A 22373-nucleotide genomic window follows, 5' to 3' on the forward strand; every position below is an offset into this window, starting at 1 on the left:
CGGCAGCACCTCTGGGCGCGGGCTGCGAGCGGTTCTGAAATGAAATGGGTGAGCAAACGGCTGCCTCCGTGTCTGCCTTCGTGCCGGCCCCGCCGCCACCGGGGGCACCGGGGGAGGCCTTGAGGCCTACAGCAGGCCCGGGCCCGTTGCCTAGCAACCGCGGCGCCGCTCCGCGCATGCGCGACTCGCTTCGCGGCGCCCTGAAGCGGAAGTGACGTCAGGTGAAAGGCCGGCGGGCTTCCTTTTCCGGTCTGGGCGCCATCGGAGCGGCTGTGTCGGTGAGTGGGGCCCGGCGCCGCCATCCGTCGCCATCCGCGGCCCTCGGGCGCCATCCGCTGCCATCGCGGGGCCGGGGGCGGCCGGGGCCCTCCGCTGAGCGCCGCGCGCTGTGTCCGCAGAGATGGGCAAGTTTATGAAGCCGGGGAAGGTGGTGCTGGTGCTCGCCGGCCGCTACTCGGGCCGCAAGGCCGTCATCGTCAAGGTGAGCGCGGGGCCGGCCTGCGGGGGGCTGCGGGGCCGCCCCCTCCCTCCCCCGCTCCTGGCTCCGTCCCGGATCCGCGCTCCCGGCCGGTTCTGGGCAGCGGCTGAGAGCCCCGCGGCGCTGCCGGCCCGTGCCGGTGTCGGTGCTTTTGGGGGGCTCCCCGAGGGGGCTGGCGCTCGGCGGGGCCCATCGCGGGGCGGGCGGTGTGTTTCAGAACATCGATGATGGCACCTCCGACCGGCCCTACAGCCACGCACTGGTGGCGGGCATCGATCGCTACCCGCGGAAGGTGACGGCGGCCATGGGCAAGAAGAAGATAGCGAAGAGGTCCAAGATCAAGTCGTTCGTGAAGGTTTACAACTACAACCACCTGATGCCCACCCGGTGAGTGCGACAGCTTCGGTGTGGTGGCAGGAGCAGAGGAGCAGCGTTGTGTGCTCTCAGCAGCTGCAGCTCTCGTGTGTTCTCTTTGAGAAGTGCTGGGAGGTGTTGAGGGTCTGGCTTGCGTGGTTGAATGAGTGTGAGGCGTGTACTGTGTGGAAACAACTCGGCAGGTTGTTAAGCTGATGTGAGAGCAGCAAGCTGCTGAAATCCCCAGCTGGTTCTTCAATCCAGCCACCTTCAGCCTCAGCTGATCTTGGGATGTCAGTGGAAGAACCCTAAAAGCAGTCAGGGTGGGGTTGTGACAGCTCTTATGGCCCAGTAGTGGGTTTCCTGTCCAGTTGGAGCTGCTGCTGCATACAAAGTGCTGTCCAGAGGAGCTTGTTCCCTGTCGCAAGTTACCTTTTATGCATTGAATTGAACGTCTTGATGCTTCGGTGGTTTGTTGACTACCAGAACTAAACTGATTTAAGTGCTCGAGCTCTTTAACCTGGCCCTAATTCAGGCATCTGACAGGTGTGATTTGGGGCTGTGTTTTCACCCTTCGTGCCCATCCCGTGGCTGTCTCACGCTGTGCTGCTCTCATCCAGGTATTCCGTTGACATTCCCCTGGACAAAACCGTTGTCAATAAGGACGTGTTCAGGGACCCTGCTCTGAAACGCAAAGCGAGGCGTGAAGCCAAGGTGAAGTTTGAGGAGAGGTGAGTTGGAAACTCCTCGTGGCACCAGCGCTCGCTGGAGGACTTGGTGAGGTTGTGCCAGAGCCCTGCTCAAGCCCTGGATTGGACACTTCTGCTCTGACTTCCTTGAGCGTGCTTTTGGGGTGGATTATTTCTCTCCTGGTGTGTTTGCTCAGCCTCATGAGTGAGAACCTGCATTTCACTGAGAGCAGGAGCGGCTTGGGAGCAGCACTCAGCTGATGGGGGCGTTTATTTTGCTGCTGCTGCTTTGTGCCCACGCAGGCGGGGCTGTTCCAGTGCCACACACTGATCTCTCGCTGTCGTGGTGCCTCGTGGCCATGGGATGAGTGTCCCTAGGCTTAGCCTGACAGGGCCATGCTGGCGCTTTGCCCGCAACCCTTTGACATCAACGCCCCTTGGTTTCAGCATTTGCTTCAGAAACTCCAATGCAGGGAGTTTTAAAGCACAAATAAATCCAAACAAAGCGTCCGGTGGAACCGCCCCGTGCTGCTCTCCCCCTCCTTGGTGTGAGCACTGTTGTAGTGGGGGTGGCCTTTATAAAAGGATTTAATGAGGGAAATCTGCAGGGTGTTACTTCCCCGGGGCCTTCAGCTTTTTAAGAAAGATTCAGTCGGCAAAGTGAGGTGCAGAGAGCAGGTGAAGTACTTGTGGGTGAGGGGTGTGCGGCGTTTTCCCTGAGTAGAAGGATACGGACGGAGCAGTTGCATGTTTGATGCTGTCCCTACGCCGGCAGTCTCTCTGATGGCTGTGTTCTTTCTCTTTCAGGTACAAGACGGGCAAGAACAAGTGGTTCTTCCAGAAGCTACGATTCTAATCTTGTAATAAGGCGGTGTCAATAAATGTTTATTAAAAACCATTTTGTTTTGTTGTGCAAAACAGTGGTGCAAGGCCCATTTCATGGTAGCGTAGGCTTGCTTTACCTTTCCATAAAAGAGGTGGGAAAGGAATTGTAGCCCAGGCAAACTTCTGAGAACTCAGGAGCATTTCAGGCTTTGAAGCTGAGCTGAGCTGTCTGCAGGACAATCCTCGGCCCTTCTCAGTAGGAGATGACCTTTTCCCCTCTTTTCTGCTGCTGAATCAGGATTTATGTTCTGTCCCTGCTGCTGTTGAAAGGTCTCACCCCCCAAAACTCAGCTCTTCCCTAAGAGGGCGAATTCCTTCTCCAACTCGCAGTGGGGAGAGGAATGGTGAATTCCAGCTGCTGCCTTTGCTTCTCCTGAGCATGGAGCGGTGCCAGGAGCCCACTACAACATTTTTTTGGCCATCTCTGCAGGCTACCTGCCGAGCAAGGCCATCCCCAGGGCTTGAACCCCTCCCTGGCCGGGCTCAGGCTCACCGGGACAGCCCCGGAGGCGGAGCCGGGCTGAGGAAACGAAAGCGAAAGCGGCGGGGGCGGGCGGGGGAGGGCTCCCGGGGTGCCGGTGGGTCCGGCCCCGCCGCCCTTTTGCCATGGACTCGGAGGAGGTGACGGCTCCGTGCGGGGCTCCCGGGGCCGGGCCGAGCCCCGGGACCGGGCGGTGGGAGGGGAGAGGAAGGGTCCGGGGGGCTCGGGGAGCGCGGTTCTGACCCCTCCTCGTCCTCCAGAGCTCCTTCGTGCGGCTGGAAGGCCCCCAGGGCCTGCAGGACGGCGGCTCGGAGATGACCCCCGAGCAGGTCCGGCAGGAGATCGAGCGCTACAAGGTGCGGTCCGGCTCGGGGAGCGGTCCCTGAGGGATGAGGGGGGTCGGGTCGGATCCAGGGCTCTGCCACCACCAGCCCAGAACCCCCCCGGCCTCCCCGGGTTAGAGCTACTGCTCCTTGGAGCTTGTTGCCCCCCCAAAAGTGCCCCAGGCCCTGGGGATCGCTGGGTGCTCAGGTTTTTTGGTGGCGACTTTTCCCCCCCGTCTCCTTGCAAGCTCCCTGCATCGAGCCACCAGCAGATTTCTGGAGTTGGTTTTTCCAAGGAGTGTGATCTGTCAAAATGCTCCGCGAGAGGCAGGAGCGGTGGAGAGGGGGTGTTCACGTGGATGAGAACCGGGCTGCGGGGCTGTGCTTGGGGTTGGACGCGCAGTGGGGTCGGCAGGGTGCCCATTTCTGATGGTCCCTCTGGCACAGGAGCTTTGTAGTGCTGTGGAGCAAGAAAACGCCGCGCTACAAAAGGAAAAAGAAGAGACAGAGCAAAGGATACAACAGGTGAAGAACACGATAGAGCTCATTCAGGAAAATATCCAGCAGCGCAATCCTCTGGAAGATCTAATCCAATCACTCCAGGTGAGTGCTCGGAGGAATTGTCTCGGGCTTGGGAAGGTTGCAGCAGGCGGCCGGGCTCGCAGCTCTGCGGGGACTGGGACGCAACAGGGGGTTTGTGGAGCAGCACGGGGGGGAAAATGAGTTCATACTGGGGTGGCAGGAGGATGGGCTGCAGTAGAAAGCTGGGAGCTGTGGCAGGGCTGCAGGGAGCCGAGAAGAAAAGTGGCGTGGTTGGAGCTGAGTCCGAGCACTTGGATGAGAGAGCAGCGTAGCGCTGGGCTTCGTGGTGGTTCCCTTACTGCTCCCTGTTCCTTTCCTTCCAGTCCGAAATTTTTTTAGCAAAGGAGGAGAAGAGCGGACTGAAGCAGGAGAAGGAGATGTTGGAGGAGAAACTGGAAGAAATGAGGAAGAAGGGCTGGGAGGATCCGATGATGGTAACGGAGTGTGTGTGGGTGAGGGGTGCGAGCCAGGCTGCTGGTAAACGCAGCTGGGCAGTGTGCTGCTGCTCTGCCAGTGCCATGAGAGGTGGCTTTGGGGCTCTGGGCACAGCTGGACCCCAGGAGAGACCCTGCTAAGGCTTGCCAGCCGGTTGTTCTGAGCCGCCAGCTTGCTTCTCATCCGTGGATTGGGCCAGGCCCCGTGCGGGGTGCAGTCTCCTCCAGCCGCTGTGTGCTCTAACCTAGATGTTGCCTGCCCTGCCAGAGAGGAACCTGGTGTTTAAGGGACTTGTGACAGACAAGGAGGACATGAACAAGCTGATGCTCACCCCGCTGATCCGCTACCCTCTGCAGGGCGGCTCAGCTCTCATCACCTTTGAGAAAGCAGAAGGTAAGAGCGAGAAGAGCGCTGCCACGGGCAGCAAAGCCAGCCCCGTGCAAAGCTACGCCCTTTCCCCAAGGCGTTTGCTGCTCCGTGCCCCGTCCTGCTGAGCCACCAGGCTGAGGGCTTTCCCTTTCCGCAGTGGCCCAGAGGGTGATCGAGGTGAAGGAGCACACGGTGGAGCTGAGCAACGGGGAGAGCCTGGAGGAGCCTGACCGCTGCCGAATGCGAGTGCAGGCGAGCCCGGTGGACGTGCTGCTGCCATCCGCCCTGGAGGTACATCCCCAGGGCCTGCAGCTGCGTCCTGCTCCCAATTCCTGGGCTGGGTCACTGCTACCAGCTCAGCCCAGCACGTCCGTGCTGCAGCTTTGTTTCTGCTCCCTGAGCTCTGCCCTGCTGGGGCTCTGACCGGCCCGTGCTGCTCGCAGATCGGGCTCGCTCGGAGCAGCAAGAGCATCCTGGTGTCCGGTCTGCCCAGCCGGGTCATCCCCGAGGACATCCTGCTGGACAAGCTGGAGCTCTTCTTCAGCAAGACGAAGAATGGGGGCAGCGAGGTGGAGAGCAGGGAGTTCCTGGACGACTGTGGCCAGGTGGTGCTGACCTTCGTGCACGATGGAGGTGCGTGGGGAGCACGGAGCTCAGGCTGCCAGCAAGAGGGGAGCGATGCAGCCAGCTCAGGGGGGCACTGGTTGTCTCCTGAGAGCAGACAGAGCTGAGGCTCTGCGGAACGGGGATGGGAGAGTTGGAGCTGGGCAGTTCCAGTCGTGGCGTCCGTGCCAGGAACGTAACCAAGAGTTCAGCGGGGGCGTGGGGAGCTCAGGGCTTTTCTCTCCATCTGCAGTGGCTGAGCAGCTCATCGCTAGAGGGCAAGTCCAGGTTCCTATCGGGAAAGCAAAATACAAGCTCAAAATATCGCCCTACATGAGAGGAGAGGTCACTAACATCCAGGTAAGACCACGCACCCCGCTGTGAAACAGCACCTGCAGGCTGGGGGCTCGTGGAGCTCTGCCCCCCGCAGCGCCGTGCAGCCCCGGGGGGTGAATTTTTTGTAGGGTTTTGCCCCCTTTTAGGGTTCTGCCTCCCCTCGGGGCCTCGCAGCCCGGGGCTGCTGCAGCCCAGCCCTGTTCTCTCCCCAGTTCCAGCCCTCCCGCTGCGCCAGGACCGTCCTGCTGTCGGGGATCCCCGACGTGCTGGCCGAGGAGCCCATGAGGGATGCTCTGGAGATCCACTTCCAGAAGGAGAGCCGTGGCGGGGGAGAGGTGGACACCTTGGGCTACGTGCCGGCGGGGCGCCGGGCGGTGGCTGTGTTCGGCGAGTAGCTGGGCTACCCGTGAGCACCGCCGGGGCGTGAAACGAGTGAATTTAATATTAAAAGTGCCTGCGGGGAGCTCCGTGTGTGTCGTGCTGGGGATGGGGACGGGGACGTGATGGGAATAGGGACGGGAGCGGGGATGGGGATGGGGATGGGGACGGGATGGGGATGGGGACGGGGACGGGGATGGGGATGGGGACGGGGATGGGGATGGGGATGGTGGAAGAGCCACGGGGGCACCGGGCCGGGGCCGTTCCGTTCCGTTCCGCAGCCGCCCGGGGTTCGTTGTGCCCGGGGGCGGTGCCGGCCGAGGCGGGGCGGCCCCGCTTTCGCTTTCGTTTCCCGGTGGCTGCCGTGGGGCCCGAGCCGGGCCGTAGGTTACCGGGACCGAGCTGCGCGGAGCTGCGCGGAGCTGGGGCGGCGGCACCGGCGGTCGGGAGGAAAGGAACGGGCACGACCGGCCCCGGGGGCTCGGGCAGCGGCGGAACGGACCCGGTGGGAGAGGAGAGGCTCTGAGGGGTGCCCGGTACCCGGTGCCGCCTCGCCGGGGGCATGGCAGGCCACACGGTGGAGGTGCGGGGCATCCCCACCGACCTGCCCCCCGACAGGGTGGCCGACAAGCTCACCATCCATTTCCTGCGCTCCCGGAACGGCGGCGGGGAGATCGCCGACGTCCAGGTGCTGCCGGGGGCGCGGGCATGTGCCCTCATCACCTTCGAGGCTTTGGCAGGTAACGGTGGGGGTCCCGGGGGGGCTGGGGCTCTGCCCGCACCCCAACACCTCGCCCTGTCCTCCCCCGCCTCGTCCCGGCCATACAGAACCGAAACAAGGCCAAGAGCGATGCCGGTGCCTGTTTTTTTTTTTCCCCCCACGCAGTGGCCCAGAGGATCCTGAAGACGAAGAATCACGTCCTGGCCATCGGGGGGAAGAAATATCCCCTGGAGGTGACGGCGCACGTGGTGGAGCTGAGCCCCGACGAGGTAGCGAGGGGCAGGGAGCTCCTGCCCGCGGGGGCTCCGCGCGTGGCTGCGACAGCCCCAGCTGGCTCCCAGACAGGCTTCTGTGCCTGGAAGGGAGAGCTTGCACCCTCCTTTAATCTTAATTGGATTTCATGTTTATTCATATTCAAATGAGGATTCTTATTTATTTTTTTTTTCACGCTGATAACGGCGGGGACAGCCAAGCAGGCTTTGCACTTGGTCATTTGGTATTTGTGCCTGTCACAGCAAGGGAGAATAATTAGACTGGAGGGGAGGGGTGATTTTCCCCAGCCCATCTGGTGGCCCACAGGGGGATTCTGTTAATGCTGTGGCTCTGCCATTAGCTGGACACTGTGTCATTAGCTGGACACGCACAGGGTATTTTTCCTCTCCCTCTCAGGAGAGATTAGGAGACAGACACGCTGGTGTCTAGGAGGCACTGGAAATTTCTTGTGTCTTCTTCCCCATGTGATATCTTCACATCTGAGTGATGAAAATGAGAGTGTGGCCATTAGCCTGGCATTGGAGGCCTTTCCACAAACCTGTGGTGTCAGAAGCACTACAGCTGGAGCACGGGGAGAGCGAGAGGGAAGAGGTATTTCAGATGCAGAAGGGAGAGTGGATTTCTTGGTCGTGGGCTGTTTGCAGAGCTGCCAGTGTGTAGAAATGGGGCTGCGTATCTGCGCTTTGCCCTTTGCATTCCTTGTTTGCACAAAGCCTTCGGTTCTGCCTGTGCTGTGCTCCCGCTGAGCCTGAAAGCAGGATGCTGAGAGAGAGGGGTGGCAGACGCAGGGCCTGTGGCAAGAGCCAGGTGCATTTGCCTTCCCCCGTGCCTTGGAGGGGGTTTATTTTTGGTCCTTGCTTTCTTACTCCCTTGCTGTCTACCTGCAGATCTTTGTATGCGCTTCCATGGTGGTTGACTACAGCAAGCTGCCCGCTGGCAAAACCCTCCTGAAGAACCTGCAGAAAGGCCACAGCAGCGTGCAGCTCGACTTTGACCACAAGAACACGCGTTGCAGAGTCGAGGGACCATTCACCGAGGTTCAGGCCTTCAGCAGAGACCTGCTGGGCAGCCTGAACCTCAAGAGCCAAGCAGCTGGAGCGACCCTGCCTCCGGGATCCAGCCACGTGGCCAAAGACACCAAAATGCACGATCACCAGCAAGTGCCTCCCTCCACTGGGTCAGCACTGAAGACCACAGCGCTGTCACGCTGGGACCACGGGAGCGAAGGGGCAGCTGGAGGCCCGTCACCTCGAGGCCCAGTGGATGGGGAAGCTGTGGGACAGCTGGAGGACTTTTCCCTCGTGATGGACTCGGACATTTACTTGTACATGCAGAGGCTCTGTGCTGCCGAGTACCAAGGTGTGCTGCGGCAGCATTGCGTGGATGTGGTGGACATCAGCAACGATGATATCACCATACTGTACCTCCAGCCATCCCCGGGGACATCTGGGGACACGGACGCCTTGCGACAGGCTCACCTGGCCCTGCAGCAGCTCTACCAGCAACTGGAAGTGAGCTTGCGTAAGGAGAAGATCTCAAAGCGGGGACTGGATATGGATAGCCAGGCACTCGGGGCTCTGACACGTGAGCTGCGGGAGGTGTTCCCCTTGTTGCTTTGCCACGAGGATGGGAAGCAGCTTTACCTCATTGGAAACCTTGTTGACGTCTCGCAGGCCAAGCAGTACATCCAGCACTTCAGCGCCAGAAGCACCCCGCAGACGGTTGTCATGCTCAGCAGCTCCCAGCCCTCCCGGCCAGCAGTGTCCCACGCCACAGAGGCTGCAGGGCACAAACCCAAAGCTCCTGTGGACACCTCGTCCCCAAAACTGAGCCCAGGCAGGCCAGAAGGGAAAGCTGAGCACAAGCTGGCTGCCAACTTCAGCGCTCTGAAAACTGGCAGGTCTCAGGCTGGCCAGGGCCTCTTGCCGAGCCGGGACTCTCCTCCAGTGGGGCAGGTGCAGCTTTCTGAGAAAAACTCATCTGAGACACATGCTCTGGGTCCCAGTGACCCCAAAACACCAACCCAGCTGTACCAGCCTCGTGTCTCCACACTGGTTTTGGGGTCAGCAGCAGCAGAGTCTCAGCAGAATGACCCCAAAGAACAGGACCGTGTGAAAGGAGGTGCCAGGCTTGCAAGACACAAGAGTCTGTCTGCCTTTGTGGGCAAAGAAAACAGCGCTTTGCAGCACCCTGGGGACTCCAAAGGCTCCGATCCCACCAAGCACTGTTCCCTTGCTGACACCTCTAGTACCTTTCGGTCTCTGAGCCTCTTTGACACCACAAGGAGCTCTTCTGCTTTCGACTCCAAACCCTCTGAATCCAGACCTGTGCTGCGACGCTCCAACAGCTTCTCGCTGCCAAAGCCAAAGGAAAGCAACAAGCCCCAAGACACCGTCAGGGCAGGCAGTGGAGGCAATAGGGTGAGTGAAGAAATGAGCCTGGACTCTCTGCAGTGGTCTTACCTGAAGGACGTGAACTGCTCTGCTATCGAGGAGTTGTGCAGGAGTGCAGGTGTGCAGATCTCCGAACGCTCTACCGGGGACTGCACGGTGCTGTCGTTGCAGGCAGAGGACAGGACCAAGCTTCTCCAGGTGAAATGGAAAGTGGAAACTCTTGTGCAGAGGTGTCCCGACCTTGTGTGTCAGATCATGAGCTACTCCGAGCTTGCTGTCGAAGGGCCGGATGACGATGCCCTGAGTGAGCTGTGCAGCCTCCTGCGAGGCAGTTCCCTGCAGGTTGGGCTCAACAAAGACAAGTACAAGCTCTGTCTCGCCTGCCCAAAGGAGATGCTGCCAGGAGTGACTGAGGCCTTCCAGGTGTTTTCTTCCAGGAGGCTCTGTGCTCTGAAGTCTTCATCCTTGTCTCCAGGAGCAGAGAGAGCTTCGAGCCCGGGGCACCCCGGTGCTGTCCAGCCCAGCAGAAGCCAGGACACCGTGCTGGGGGCAGCCCTTCCCGACAGCCTGGAGTCCCTGCAGCTGGGCCTGCAGCTCCTGGACATTAGAGATAAAGCAGAGCACTCGGAGGTGCTCAGGGCTTTCAAGCTGCCGGAGGCCAAGGAAAAGAGGTCCCCGAGTCCTTGGAGGTACCTGCAAGCAGCGGGACAGGAGGAGGCCAACGACCGCGTTGATCCTGGGGCTGTGCAAGGAGGAAGCGGCCTTCTCAGCCCTCCCGTGGTGGACAACTCAAGTCCTGGTGCTCCGAGGGAGCCCCAGGAACAGCCGAAGGCCAAACTGTCACCAGGGGAACCTGACATTGCGCGGCTAAAGCAGGTCTTGCCAGACAAATTCCAGTTTGCGAGAGACAGGAGCAGAGGAGGTCACAGCGACGCCGGGGGCCAGCTGCGGTCACCAATTCCCACAGCCGAGGGTGCACCTCGCTCCCTGCCCACCTGGCACTACGGGGCTGCAGCTCCTGAACCGCCCCAGGCTGCGGCCGAACAGTCACCCACAGCGGAGCCAAGAGGCCAAGAAAGGAGCAGTTCGAGCAGGAACAGCACCCAGGAGGAGTCTGAACCCTCAACACTGCAGAAAAGAGGCCCCAGCCCTGGCCAGGAAAGCAGCAAGAGCCCCTTGGGCTGGTGCGATGCTTGCCAGGACTCAAGTGTGACCTGCCCGGCGCCCTGTGGGCACACCTTGTGCAGGACGTGTTTTGCAGCAGAGCAGCCAGCTTGCTGTGGTTCCTCCTCGGTTGCCCCAAGCTGCAAAGTCCCAGGGACCTTCAAGATCTCCTCCGTGTCTCAGAGCTTGCCTGGCTACTACCGGGACCTGACGCTCCAGCTTACTTACACCATCCCCGACGGCGTGCAAGGGGTAGGTAGCCCACCACAAGGGTCTGCCTGGCCTGCTGCGGGCTGTGCACTGAGTTCTTGGGGGTGTGGGGAGGAGGAGGAGAGGGGCAGCTCCATCTCCATGCCCCACGTGCAAAGAAGCAGGGGTATTGCCCCGGGAAAGGCAAAATATCACACGAGGTTTGGGAGCTGCTTGCTGCTTCGGAAGAACGTGTGAGCTCTTAAGTGGTCCAAGCACCTCGCACCCCACGGGGCCCACAGGTAGCTGTGTGTTTTCAAGCTGGACACTCTCAGAAGCCAGACCCGTGGTTGTTTATAATGTTTTCGTCTTGTTCTAAGGTTGGTCACCCCCATCCAGGACAGCCTTACAAAGGGGGATGTTTCATCGCCTTCCTTCCTGACAACAAGGAAGGGCAGAAGACAGCAGTGCTGCTGAAGAAAGCATTTGAGCAAGGGCTGACGTTCCGGATAAAGTCCTGCGATGGAGAAGAAAGAGTGACGTGGGGCCTTATCCCTCACAAAACCTCCTGGAATGGAAGCAAAGCCAGGTATGGCCGTGGTCATCCCAAGCCCCCAGCTTTTCCTTAGCAATCAGAGGAGGAAAAACACTGGCCCCAGCTGAGCAAACCCTTGGAGCTGGGTGCTCCTCCAGGCTCCCACAGCACCAGAGGTGGTACAAAGCCCTTACCCACCCCACACCCATAACCCCCCCCCCCCCCGTGGCCAAGATTTCTGGTTCCCTTAGGATTTTCTTGCCTTTTGCCCTGGCAGCTCTCTGCAGCCAGCTCTGCGTGCAGGCAGCAGCAAGGGGCAGCTCCTTGCAGCTCCCAGGGAGCAGGATTTCCACCCTCAGCCCCCCCCTGTTGAGAGGATGGGGCCAAAATAAACTGCTGCTGCCCTCGGCGGTTTTAGCACCATCAGCAGGATTTACACCACTTCCCTTTCTGCCCCACAGGGACGGCTATCCAGATGCCCAGTATCTCCACAAGGTTTGCACAATTTTGAAGAATTTGGGCATCGAGTGAGACTCCCCGCTGTGAGCAGCTGCATCCCGTGCCTTCGCTTCACCTCCCGTCCCAGTTGACAAAAACCACAGCTCAACACGGCTCAGGAAAAAGCAGGTGCTTGTCCAAGGAGCTCATTGCATCCCCGGAGGTAGCCAGAAACCTGCACGTTAGCTACAGCAGCCCCTCCATCCCCCAGAGCCTGAGCGTCCCCAGAACTCCAGCTCCTGCTGGCTGCTTATCTGCACCAGCCAGTTAACGACCAGCTTGTTCCAACACCAGATCCAGGCTGAGCCCCAGCTCAGCTTTTGACAGGGTGCCAATAAACCAAGCCTGGGCAGGAGCCTGCTTGTATTCCAGCCCCACCTTCTGTAAATCTGTTCCCCCTCTTGCCACTGCAGGCAGGCTCCAGGTCAGCCACCTCCTGAGCCTGTGCCAGAGCCGAGCTATCATTAATTTCAGATGTTAATGTAGACATTTCAGCCCTCCAGCAGACAGCTTTGAGTTACAGCCCCTCCCCAGCACCTGCTCTGAGGACAGCAGGAAGCCTTATGCTCTCTTGGAGGGGGTACTAACGCGTTTCAGCTCCTCGGACAGCTGCTTCCCCTGACAATATACAGGCATGGACAGCCTCCAGGTGGAGAAACAAAAATAAACAAGATTTATTCCCACATTTTCAGTCGTGGTTGTCCACACCTTGTCTTACTGTCACCCTGAGAGCCCATTTTAATCTCAGCTGGTTCCAGAGACCCCCCACCACAGACTAAAGTGCAGAGATCAGCCAGGGACTTTGCAAGCACTGTAGCTGCCCTGCAGAACAGGGTGTTACAGGAGTGATGCAACACTCGAGGCCATGATTAACAGTTGTCCTTGAGAGCAGAGGCAGCTCTGGAAGAGCTGCTGGGATCTGTAAACTGAACGCACCCACCCACTTAGTGCATGCAGGGGTAATGCAAGGGCTGCAGAGGCTGAGCTGAGGACAGAAGGATCGTTCTGGCAGAAGACTGAGCAGCATACCAGTGAGAGTTTTGTTATGCTTTTAATTAACATTTGAAACACATAAGGCATATGGTAACATTAGACAGAGGAGCATTACACATTATAGTCATGTAAACAGCATTGGCACACTTGCTTTCTGTCCAACTTGGTTACACGCACAAAGCGGAATATATTTTTTTTAAACAAAAGATTTTTCCAAGTGTCTGTAGGGTGAGCATCACTCGTATCACAGATCTGCAAATCAACACAACTCAGACAGTACAGACCAGACCATATGTTGTAAGAGGCTCAGAGTCTAATGCCTTTCCCATCACGCTCATGCACTACTTGCCAGCCACACTTTGCCATCACCAGGGCTTCACACACCAGAGACTTCATTAGGCAACAGTGGTTTTACACCTATGATAGCAGCTGAGAGTGGCCAGCATCCTGCACTGATTAAAGCCTGAGGCTCACGCTGCCTCTCTCTTGTCACTAGTCACTCACTTTTAGTTTAATACAGGTGGCCAAAATGAAATAAACAGCTAAGCTCCTCACCCCCCCCCCCCGAAAGCACTTAGCAGGGGTCATGCTTCTCCGTGCAAGCTGCTTTCCTTCTTCTACCCTTCACATGCAACACGAGCTTGAGAGAAACGGAAAGTCAGAAATGTGACAGAAGCTGCCTGGTGATAGCAAAGGAGTTGCATTTTTCCCCCAGGACCGAAAATATCAGTCTGGGAAGGCGACTACAGCAAGGACATTGGAGTGGCACGTGGACAGGCATCCCTGCCAGAACCAGGGGAGCCTGTCCTGCACTTCAGTCCTCATTACTCACATTTTTTTTGCCTGGACTCTTCTCCTCATGGCACAACCTTTGGGTCAGACAAGCAGTAAATAAACATTGAATTGCACTTCTGATTGCAGGAACGGCACACACAATCTAAGCACAGTAAACTCCAATTTCCTTGATAGTATGACTTCTATTTTTTTATATTTTTTTTTGCCCTAAACAGTTAAGCAACATTCAGTGGAACGATTTTTCAGCCTAGGTTTTTGTTTGTTTGGTTTTGCTTTGGTCCTTAGTATATAAACCTGCTGGTTAGCTTTAATGCATTAAGACACTTGAAGTTGTTTTGCACAGGTTATTGGCCCATAAAATGCTTATCCATTAAAAAAAAAAAAAAAAAAAAAAAAAAAAAAAAAAGAAAGAAAGAAAGAAAAAAGAAAAAATAAAGACTACTACTAAAAACAAACAAACAAGAAAAAAGAAAACCACAGAGCATTAATCAGTGAGGCAGTGAAGAGCAAGGTTACATTTAATCTTGGTCTTTCTGTAGAAAACATTGTTGCTACTGAGGGACACAAAATGGTGCTAAACTCTACCAGAAGGCCATAGCAATTGCTTAGCACTCACACCCTGATAAGAGCTTCAGGAATTCGCAGGTAGAAAATACATTAGCAGCTCCCCTACGAGCATAAGGAGCCCTGATTGTTTCCAGGAAGCCAAGGCAGTGCCAGCTGATAAAGCCTGGCTCGAGGACCCGGCTCTGAGCCAAATGGGCACCCGGGGGAGACCTCTGCGGCTGCTTTAGAGCAGCAATTTTGGCTGCAGGAGGCACAGGCGTCCAGGAGAGCCCTGCACAGCCCGTGACACGGGCAAAGGGAGCGTCACGTTCACACTAAGCCACACTACAACACCGGTGTTCACGAAACAGAGCTAGCAAGGATCATAACAGGTATGGTTTTTTTTTTTTTTTTTGGCAATACTTTGAAAGGCCAGAAGAGAAAAGGCTCCGGTGACTTCCCAGTCCTTACGGGCACACAGAAGAAGGCACCGAGATTCTGCTCCGTGGTGTATCGCAAGGCAGCAAGGCAGAGCAGCCCTACAGCAAGCTGCAAAACTCCCACCCTCCTCCTCCACATTCTGTCGGGAGGGAGCGGGCCGTGAAGCCCTTGCTGTGTTGCCTTAATCCAAGGCCATCCAAGTAAGGCACTGAGCACGCTCTTGGCTGAAAGTAAAGCAAGGAGAGGACGTTACAGTAAACCACAATTTGACAGCTTTCCCCTTTACAGCCGTGCAGGACCTGCAGATCTGCAGCGTGGTGTGCCCTTCGAACACGCTGCTCTCATCAAGGTGAAGTCGGGTTTCACGGAGGAACAGGTCCAGACTTCCCACTGCAGCAATTTAGCCAGCCGTTGTGTTGGCAGACCTGGTAAAGCAGCATTAGACACTGTTGGATTGGATCTAGATTAGCATGAGAGGGGCAGGTTGAAAGGAGCAGCAGCAAGATTTGGGATTCAGAAAGGTTTTAAGTTGTGCTTCTGAATTTTGTGCCACCGTGCCTGTGGAGTTCGCTTATCACCTGCAAGGGGTGGAACAAGCGCCTGTGCCTGGGCTCCTGCCCTTCCCCAAGGCCAGAGGGAACGGGGTTGTCTTAAAGCCAGCCAAAGAGAGTCCCCTGGGGTCTCTGCCTCCACGTTTTTAATATGCACTGGACCAAGGGACTGAGCCCAAGCACCTGAAAACAAGCTGCACTGCCAGCGAGGAGCACTGGTGGGGAGGAAGAGCAGGCAGAGGAAGATGCCCAGGAACCCAGGAACACTGAACCTGCCCAGGACCCCTCGCTCCCTGCCAGTGTTTGCTCTCCAGCAGCCGAGGGGCTTCCCAAATGGGTCCCTTTGCTCCTTCCTTCTCTGGAGTCGGGATAAGCGGGACACGGAGCAGCCAGCCTTTGCTCCTGGAGCCTGAGCTCACCGACAACAGGCAGCTCTCCTCGGTGCCCTCTGGCTTACCTTTTAAAATCCCAAATGGAGCCTAAAGCCCTGCAGGACCTACAAGTCGTGGCAAAGCCTCCGGCTGCTGAAGCAAGCTCCAGCAGCACCACGGTCACTCGGGGCTGGGCAGGGCAGGAAGCGGGGGCACCACCCAGGACACGGAGTGCTCACAGAACACGGCTTGGGTGTCTGCACAGCTCCGTTTCCAAACATAACGAAGAAAGAAAAGAGGAAGAGAAGCCGAGAGCTGGTCTGGGAGGAAACCCCAGGCAGTTCCTAAAGCCTCAGTGCTGGAAGGGTCCTGAGAGGGGAAGAGGAGTCAAACCCTACTGCAGCACCGACCCACGAGGTGAGAGGTGGTTAGAGGATGTCTTAAGAGCTCGCTAGAAGAGAAGGGAAAGCGTGATTTGAACCGTTCCAGATGCCCAAGCCAAGAGGCTTGACAGAGCCGGACACTTTGCCACCTACACTTGTAACTCAGTGACAGCCTCCCGGGGTGATGTGGCACACGAGGAGCCAGCGCCGAGCCCCGTGCAGCAGCCGTGGTTCTCACAAGTCACTTCCCAAACTGCAGCTCTCCCCAGCGCACAGGGCACGGCACAAAGCAAGCATTAACAGGGGCTTATTTGTTCCCATCTTGCTGAAGTCTGATTCAACCCTGCAGCCCTTGGAAATACAAAACACGAGGGTGAAGTTTAGCCTTAACAATACCAACTTGGAGCCCAACATTAATAAAGCACAGAGCCAACATCAATTGTTCCAGTCATTCGAGACACAGTTGAGTCCTTATGGTCTCTAAAAAAATCAGACACAGTTTAGATCTCCCTGTACAGTTTGGAAGCAGAAAATGGACAAGATCAAGTTACCCAACTGAAACTTCTCCTCTGTGTTCAGAGACCAGCCCGGGCTGTTGGATTATTTGTTGCCTGCACGAAGAAGTGACTGCAAATTAAGTGCAATATGGTATAGACTCCAAAACTCCAGAGTTATTTACAAGGCAAAGGCAACTGCTACTATCTGACTGGTGTTAGAGGCCAGCAGAGGGGAGAAAGCAGGGTTAGTGTGAGCAGAGGGGCAGACAGAGCTAGAATTAAACTAGGGCAGCCACGCTTCTCCTGTGGCTGTTTAAGAAACATCCTCAGTCTGCCCATTCTCCTACTGAAACGCTTCTCTAAGGTGACAGTGCAAATGCTTCAACGTGGGCTGGGTTTTTGTGGAGCTGCTTGGCAGTCCCTATAGCATTTTGCATCTTCACAGTGACAGCCTCTGCAGCTGCTAATCACCAACTGCCCGGAAGCTTTGACTGTGCTGCCAGGGGAAAAAAATAGGATTAGTTTGGGATTTCAGCATGGAAACAAGTGATTAGAGAGATGTATGAAATAATCAGGCTTCAAAACAGAGAGCTAGGGCAGGAGGCATATCTGGTAAAGGGTCAGTCACAACGGGAGCAAGCAAACCTCATCTGAACTTTAAGCACGATGTTCTTGGACTGGTGAAGGAGGAAGCTACTGATCTGTCCATTTCCAGGTCCCAAAGAGAGCAGGGAGTTAAACCATGAATTCACAATCTGCACACATCGCTCTCCTCCTTAGTTCTCCTCTTTTTTGGATTCTTCCTTGGGTGCTTCGGGAACCAGGATGACCTTTCCAACATTCTTCTTCTCTTGCATCTGCCTCATGGCATCTGCCACCTGCAAACGAGGGGAGCCCCGTGAGACCCGCAGCCCCCACGCGGAGCAGCCATGCCCCTCCTGCACCCCCACAGCCCCCTTGCAGCTGGAAAAAAAAAAGCCATTTTCAGCATTGTGCTTCTCTGCCTGGGCTCTCCTCCACTTGCAGAGGGGCAGCAGCAACCTCCCCAGCTGTCGGTGTAATTAAAGGGGGCAGACTCGGGGTGGTTCGCAGCCCGGTGCACAACCCCATCCCTCCACGGCTGCTGCTGCCCACGGAGTGCAGCTGAGCACCTGCCCTGCTCCGTGGGGACGCTGTCTGGCATTGCCCAGCTCCGTGCACCGGAGCAGAAGAGCCCAGCCACTTTAAGCTCTTAAAAGGGCGCTGAACATCTGAGGACAGATGGCTGTTGGAACCGCTCAGCCCCCATGGAAAAGGCGCTCAGCCTCAAGCAGAGCGCCCCGTGCAGAAAGCAACCACCCTGGGCTTTTTGTCAGTCCGTATATCAGCTCCGACTCACCTGATCAAAGGGCCATACAGAGTCTATTTTGGGCTTGATCTTGCCTTGATTGTACAGGCTAATCAGCTTGGCTACAACTCCTCCGATGAGCTCGTATTCTTCGTCCATGTAGCCGAGGTGGTAGCCGCACACTGCCTTGTTTTGGTGTAGGAGCTGCAGGGCGTTGATGCTGAATTGGTTCCACCAGGTTTTGGCCATGGCCATGAGGTTCTTCTTCTGCCCAGTGAGCAGGTTTGCTACCCCTAAAGGGAAGACAAGCCACGGATGAACTGGGGTCAACGCAACACAAGAGGCAGCTCGGGCAATAGCCAGGGTAGCACAGGATATGGTGCTGGGGGCAGTGCTGGGAACTGGATTGCATCAGGAGCTGCCCAATAATTTCAGTGAAAGCAGGTCCCCAGTTTGGGCTCAAGATTTGGAGCATCAGCACCTGCATATTGCAAAAATCTAGACGTCATAGAATCACAGAATATCCTGAGTTGGAAGGGACCCATAAGGATCATCGGCTCCCAGCACCACGCAGGTCTACCCAAAAATTCAGACCATAAATCTTGGGAGGGCAGCAGCAGTGCAGCTAGGCTGGAGCCCTGGCAGAGGCAAGAGGGGGTTACAAGTCCCAGGCAGGCTGGTGGGACAGCATTCCCCCTCTCCTACAGCCAGGCTCCCCCAGGGAAGCCACACGCTGCAAGGGCCAGGACAGAGGCAGCACACTGCCACAAGTGTCTGGAATCCCACTGGGGGCTGTGTGAGGGCTTTGTCTCCAGGGACAAAATCGCAGTGTTTCAGGGCTGGGGAATGGAGGGATAAGTATTCAGTAGCCTCAAACCTCATCACCCACACATCCTCTAGAAGGAAAAAAAAAAAAAAAAAAAAAAAAAAGCAAGGCTCTATTAATGCTGAGCATTAATCAGCCTGGACAAAGCAGCTGTGCCAGGGTTCCTCGTGGGGACATTCCAGCTTCCCCTGCGGGCACTGGCTCATACTCGGGGAGAGGTCTCACCATGGAAGGGAAGAGAGCTGGAGCCTCTCAGTGTCCGCAGCCCTCGGGACAAAGGTCAGTGCCTCACCCAGGCGAAGCATCCTAAAAACCTTTGTGAAAACCCCAGAACTATGACAGAGGCGGCTGGCAGCACCCGTGAGGCTCCCTCGTGGCCCCACGCCCAGGAACAGAGCAGAGCGGACGCACACCAGAGCTGGGGCTGGGACAGGCTGCTCACACTCACCGTAAGTGATGAGTTTGCCCATTGGCTTCAAGAGGTGAAATGCTTTGGATGTGTCGGATCCGCCCAGGGGGTCCAGGACGATGTCCACACCTAGAGGGAACAGAGAGCAGCTGGAAGCCTTTGTGCCTGAAAGGAGCGAGGGCTGTTGGAGAAGTCCTCCAGCACACGGTACCTTTGGGAGAGATTTTCCGGACCTCCTCTGCATAATCCATCGTCCTGTAGTCAATGGGGTGGGCGACCCCGCTCTCCTTCAGCGAGTCGTGCTTGGAAGCGGATGCTGTGCCGAAAATGGTGACGTTTTCTACTGTCTTGCACAGCTGGATGGCAGCAGTTCCCACGCCACCTGAAAACCAGCAAAGAGAAAGACTCAGAAGCAGACATGGGAGGAAGGCTTTGCCTGGACGGGAGGAAGGCTTGTGGTGTGTGCTGGTGAGGATTGACCCAGGCTACTGGGAAATGGGACTGCAGGTGATGCTTTGCTGGTCCAGCACCGCTCTCTGCAGCTTGACCCATGCCCCTGCGAAGAAGCCGCACGCTGATGCCGGGAGCCTCAGCATGGGCTGGCGAGGATAACTGACCTGCAGCCATGTGGATGAGGACACTCTGGTTGGGTCTCAGGTTCCCAAAGTCGAACAGGATCATGTAGGCAGTGATGTAGTTGACAAGGAGAGCAGCCGCTTCCTCGAAGCTCATTCCCTCGGGCATTGGGAACGTTTGCCCGGCTGGCACGTTCACGACCTCTTGCCAGAGCCCAGACCTGGCCAGGACCATCACCTTATCGCCAACCTAAAACCAAACAGACAGCAAGGAGGTGTGAAACAGGCTTAAAACAAGCAGAAATCATCCTACTCTTGGTCTTGCTACAGCAGGACCTAGCTGAGCATTGGCTGTTGTGGTTATTTCTGCTACCCCGCAGCAGGATCTGCCTGCCAACAGGCATGATGCTTGGGGCGATGCTTCAACAATGGGATCTACCCTGGAAAAAAGCTTTAGGTAAAGCTTTAAGCCTAAGCTTCCCCAAAAGCTGCTCTTATCCCACGGGGCAAGAAGCATCTGCTCAGCGTGCAGTGGGAAGGAGAACGGCAAAGACCCAGGGAGCCGCAGCGGCGAGCAGACAAGAGGCAGAGCCACGGAGCGAGCAGAAAGGCTCCTCGTTGTGTGGGTTTGGCATTCATGCTGCAATAAACCGAGATGTTTTCCTGGAGAGGAGGGGATCATCCCTAACAAACAAGGCTTTTTGAGGCACTTTGTTTTGCTAATTGTGCATCCAAGAGGGATCTCGATGGGGTGTAACTGCACTAGCCCGGAGACCCAAGGCTCTGGGACACCCGGGGCGAGCTGCTCTGCCCTGGGACTTTCTAGAAAGGCAGCGGCCGGAGGCTCACTGGCCACAAACCCCAAAATTGTGGGCAGCCAGCTGCTAGCACCCAGAGCTCAGCACCCTTAGGGCACGCTGGACACCTAGTCAGAAGCTGGAGCCATTTCCTTGTATGTCCATGTAGTCCGAAAGGAAGCAGAGCCGGGCAGAAATAGCACGGTCATGCTTCAGCCCTTTGTGCTGCTCAGCGTCAAGAAGACATTATTGGTGCAAAGCTCAGCCCCTTCGGCACAGGATCTCCTCCCAGGGGCCTCAAGGCCCCATGAGGGCAGACCGGCAGCGATGCTCTCGCCACCCCAAATCCTGGGGCAGGGTTTCGGGGCAGGATTTATGCGCTGTGAGCAGCCAGAACCCGGCAAAAACCCAAACCGGAGCCCCTTGGTGATGGTTGGGATGCTTCTCGTGGGCACCCAGGGCGCAAATCCTGGCTGCGGCACTGGGAGATGATGGGAGATGGGAGATGATGATGGGAGATGGGAGATGATAATGGCAGATGATGGGAGATGATGGGAGATGGGAGATGAGATGATGGGAGACAGGAGGTGATGAATGAAGACGGGAGGCAAGGGGAGACCCCCCCTCCAACCTCCCCACCCCACCGCAGCCCCACCACCGATGCCGCAGCTCCGGACCCCTTCCCGGGGCCTCGCACACAACCGGAGCCGTTGGGGCTTTAGGGAAAGGGAAAAAAGAGAAGGGAAGGACCGGAGCCGGGCCCCCTCCCACCTGGCGATCGTTGACTCCATCCCCCAGGGCGCAGACGGTCCCGGCGCACTCCATCCCGGGGCAGACGGGCGGCGGCGGCAGGCGGTCGTAGAGCCCCTGGCGGGCCAGCAGGTCGGCGAAATTGAGGCCGCAGGCACGGACCCGCACCGACACCTCCCCGGCTCGGGGGCCACCGCCCCTCCGTGTCTGCACCTTCACCTTGTCGTAGCCACCGAAACCCGTCAGCACCAGCGCCCGGTGCTCCGGGGGCTCCCCGCCGCCGCTCGTCGTCGTCGTCGTCGTTGTCGCCGGTGTCGCCACCGGAGGCTCGGGGGTTTGCTCCGGGGGGGCTGCGGAGGCCGGGGCCGGCTCGGTGGACATGGCGGAGAGGAGCGGAGCCGAGCTGCGGGATCGGGATCGGGACCGGGGCGGCGGCGGCGGCGGCGGCGGGCGGGGAAAAGCCGGAGAACGGGGCGCGGCCCGGGGGGGCGGGCCGGGGGCGGGGGCGGAGCGGCGGGGCCCCGTTCAACCGGGCCGGGGTTGGAGGGGAGGCGCTGTCCGCGGTCCCGGTGCCGGTTCTGGCAGCCCCACTTCACCCCCCCGAGGTCCCGGGGTCGGTCCCGGTAGCCCCCCCTTTCCCCACTGCGGACCCGGGGCCGGTCCCGGTAGCCTCTCTTCACCCCCCCGAGGTCCCGGTCCCGGTTCCTGCAGTCCCCCTTTACCCCCTCGAGGTCCCGGTCCCGATCCCTGCAGCCCCCCCGCAGCCCGGTGCTGCCCCCTCCGCCCTTTGCCGCAGCCCCGGTTCGCCCCCCCCGCCTTACAGCCGGTCCCCGGGGCCGCCCCGGTCCCTCCCGGGGCAGGGTCCCCGGTGGCAAAGCCCCGGTTGCGGCCGTGCAGCGGCTGCGGTTCGGGGCTTAAAACCCCAAAGTGCCCTGGGGCTGGGGCTGCAGCAGCTCTGCCAAAAACCACGGCTCAGCTCCCTGCCTGCCTCCTTCCTCCTCCTCCCCAAGCCCCCCCCCTTTTTGTGCTAAATGATTATTTTTCAAGAAAAAAGAAAAAAAAAATAATAAAATGCGGCTTTGCTGGTGGAGCCCTGCTTGAAATGGCTGTTGTGCCGGGGTGCCGCCTCGCCGAGCTGCTCCTCGGATTTATTGTGGATAACTGACTGAGGTCACTTCCAGGGAGGTTTCGTAACCAGCTCCCTGCTCACGGCCCTGAAATGGCTGCGGGTGTCGGAGACGAGGCACGGGCTGGCTGCCGGACGAGGAGAAGGAGGAAGAGGAGGAGGTGGAGGAGAAGGAGGAGGAGGAGGAGGAGGAGGAGGAGGAGGAGGAGGAGGAGGAGGAAGAGTGCAGCTTCAGTCCTGAGACTCCAGGCGGATAAATGAGGCCGGGAGTGAAGCTGGATCCATGGCTCCTGCCTCTCC

At 57.9% G+C, this 22373-nt stretch overlaps 4 protein-coding genes across 4 annotated transcripts; 3 read left to right on the plus strand and 1 right to left on the minus strand.

Moving 5' to 3' along the window:
* Positions 1–132: 132 nt before the first annotated feature.
* RPL27 (ribosomal protein L27) lies at positions 133–2419 on the plus strand. Its single transcript, XM_027445620.3, has 5 exons — positions 133–278; positions 399–481; positions 696–865; positions 1453–1563; positions 2329–2419. Exons 2-5 carry the CDS (start codon positions 401–403, stop codon positions 2375–2377), a joined length of 411 nt encoding a protein of 136 aa, XP_027301421.1. The 5' UTR covers positions 133–278; positions 399–400; the 3' UTR covers positions 2378–2419.
* A 507-nt stretch (positions 2420–2926) lies between these two features.
* Positions 2927–5998, plus strand: IFI35 (interferon induced protein 35). Its single transcript, XM_038168772.2, has 9 exons — positions 2927–3027; positions 3148–3243; positions 3658–3813; positions 4116–4226; positions 4476–4620; positions 4754–4887; positions 5040–5229; positions 5453–5559; positions 5748–5998. Exons 1-9 carry the CDS (start codon positions 3013–3015, stop codon positions 5928–5930), a joined length of 1137 nt encoding a protein of 378 aa, XP_038024700.2. The 5' UTR covers positions 2927–3012; the 3' UTR covers positions 5931–5998.
* Positions 5999–6140: 142 nt separating this feature from the next.
* LOC101790937 (uncharacterized) lies at positions 6141–13884 on the plus strand. Its single transcript, XM_027445517.3, has 5 exons — positions 6141–6653; positions 6800–6903; positions 7795–10716; positions 11034–11242; positions 11650–13884. Exons 1-5 carry the CDS (start codon positions 6476–6478, stop codon positions 11717–11719), a joined length of 3483 nt encoding a protein of 1160 aa, XP_027301318.3. The 5' UTR covers positions 6141–6475; the 3' UTR covers positions 11720–13884.
* Positions 12719–21642, minus strand: VAT1 (vesicle amine transport 1). Its single transcript, XM_027445516.3, has 6 exons — positions 20969–21642; positions 19443–19650; positions 19037–19207; positions 18865–18954; positions 17642–17883; positions 12719–17141 (listed from the first exon to the last, which is right to left on the minus strand). Exons 1-6 carry the CDS (start codon positions 21326–21328, stop codon positions 17040–17042), a joined length of 1173 nt encoding a protein of 390 aa, XP_027301317.2. The 5' UTR covers positions 21329–21642; the 3' UTR covers positions 12719–17039.
* Between the last annotated feature and the right edge of the window lie 731 nt (positions 21643–22373).

Source organism: Anas platyrhynchos, chromosome 28, assembly GCF_047663525.1.
Source record: "Anas platyrhynchos isolate ZD024472 breed Pekin duck chromosome 28, IASCAAS_PekinDuck_T2T, whole genome shotgun sequence".
NCBI classification, from domain to species: domain Eukaryota; kingdom Metazoa; phylum Chordata; class Aves; order Anseriformes; family Anatidae; genus Anas; species Anas platyrhynchos.

Coding starts and splice junctions, on each gene's coding strand:
- RPL27 (XM_027445620.3), top strand. CDS start 401: ATGGGCAAGTTTATGAAGCCGGGGAAGGTGGTGCTGGTGCTCGCCGGC. Junction 482..695: donor GCAAGGCCGTCATCGTCAAG/GTGAGCGCGGGG, acceptor GGTGTGTTTCAG/AACATCGATGATGGCACCTC. Junction 866..1,452: donor AACCACCTGATGCCCACCCG/GTGAGTGCGACA, acceptor GCTCTCATCCAG/GTATTCCGTTGACATTCCCC.
- IFI35 (XM_038168772.2), top strand. Junction 4,227..4,475: donor GCTGGGAGGATCCGATGATG/GTAACGGAGTGT, acceptor GCTCTAACCTAG/ATGTTGCCTGCCCTGCCAGA. Junction 4,888..5,039: donor TGCTGCCATCCGCCCTGGAG/GTACATCCCCAG, acceptor TGCTGCTCGCAG/ATCGGGCTCGCTCGGAGCAG.
- LOC101790937 (XM_027445517.3), top strand. CDS start 6,476: ATGGCAGGCCACACGGTGGAGGTGCGGGGCATCCCCACCGACCTGCCC. Junction 6,654..6,799: donor CACCTTCGAGGCTTTGGCAG/GTAACGGTGGGG, acceptor CCCCCCACGCAG/TGGCCCAGAGGATCCTGAAG. Junction 11,243..11,649: donor TGGAATGGAAGCAAAGCCAG/GTATGGCCGTGG, acceptor TCTGCCCCACAG/GGACGGCTATCCAGATGCCC.
- VAT1 (XM_027445516.3), bottom strand. CDS start 21,328: ATGTCCACCGAGCCGGCCCCGGCCTCCGCAGCCCCCCCGGAGCAAACC. Junction 19,208..19,442: donor CCTCATCCACATGGCTGCAG/GTCAGTTATCCT, acceptor GCTGGTTTTCAG/GTGGCGTGGGAACTGCTGCC. Junction 18,955..19,036: donor CCGGAAAATCTCTCCCAAAG/GTACCGTGTGCT, acceptor TGTTCCCTCTAG/GTGTGGACATCGTCCTGGAC.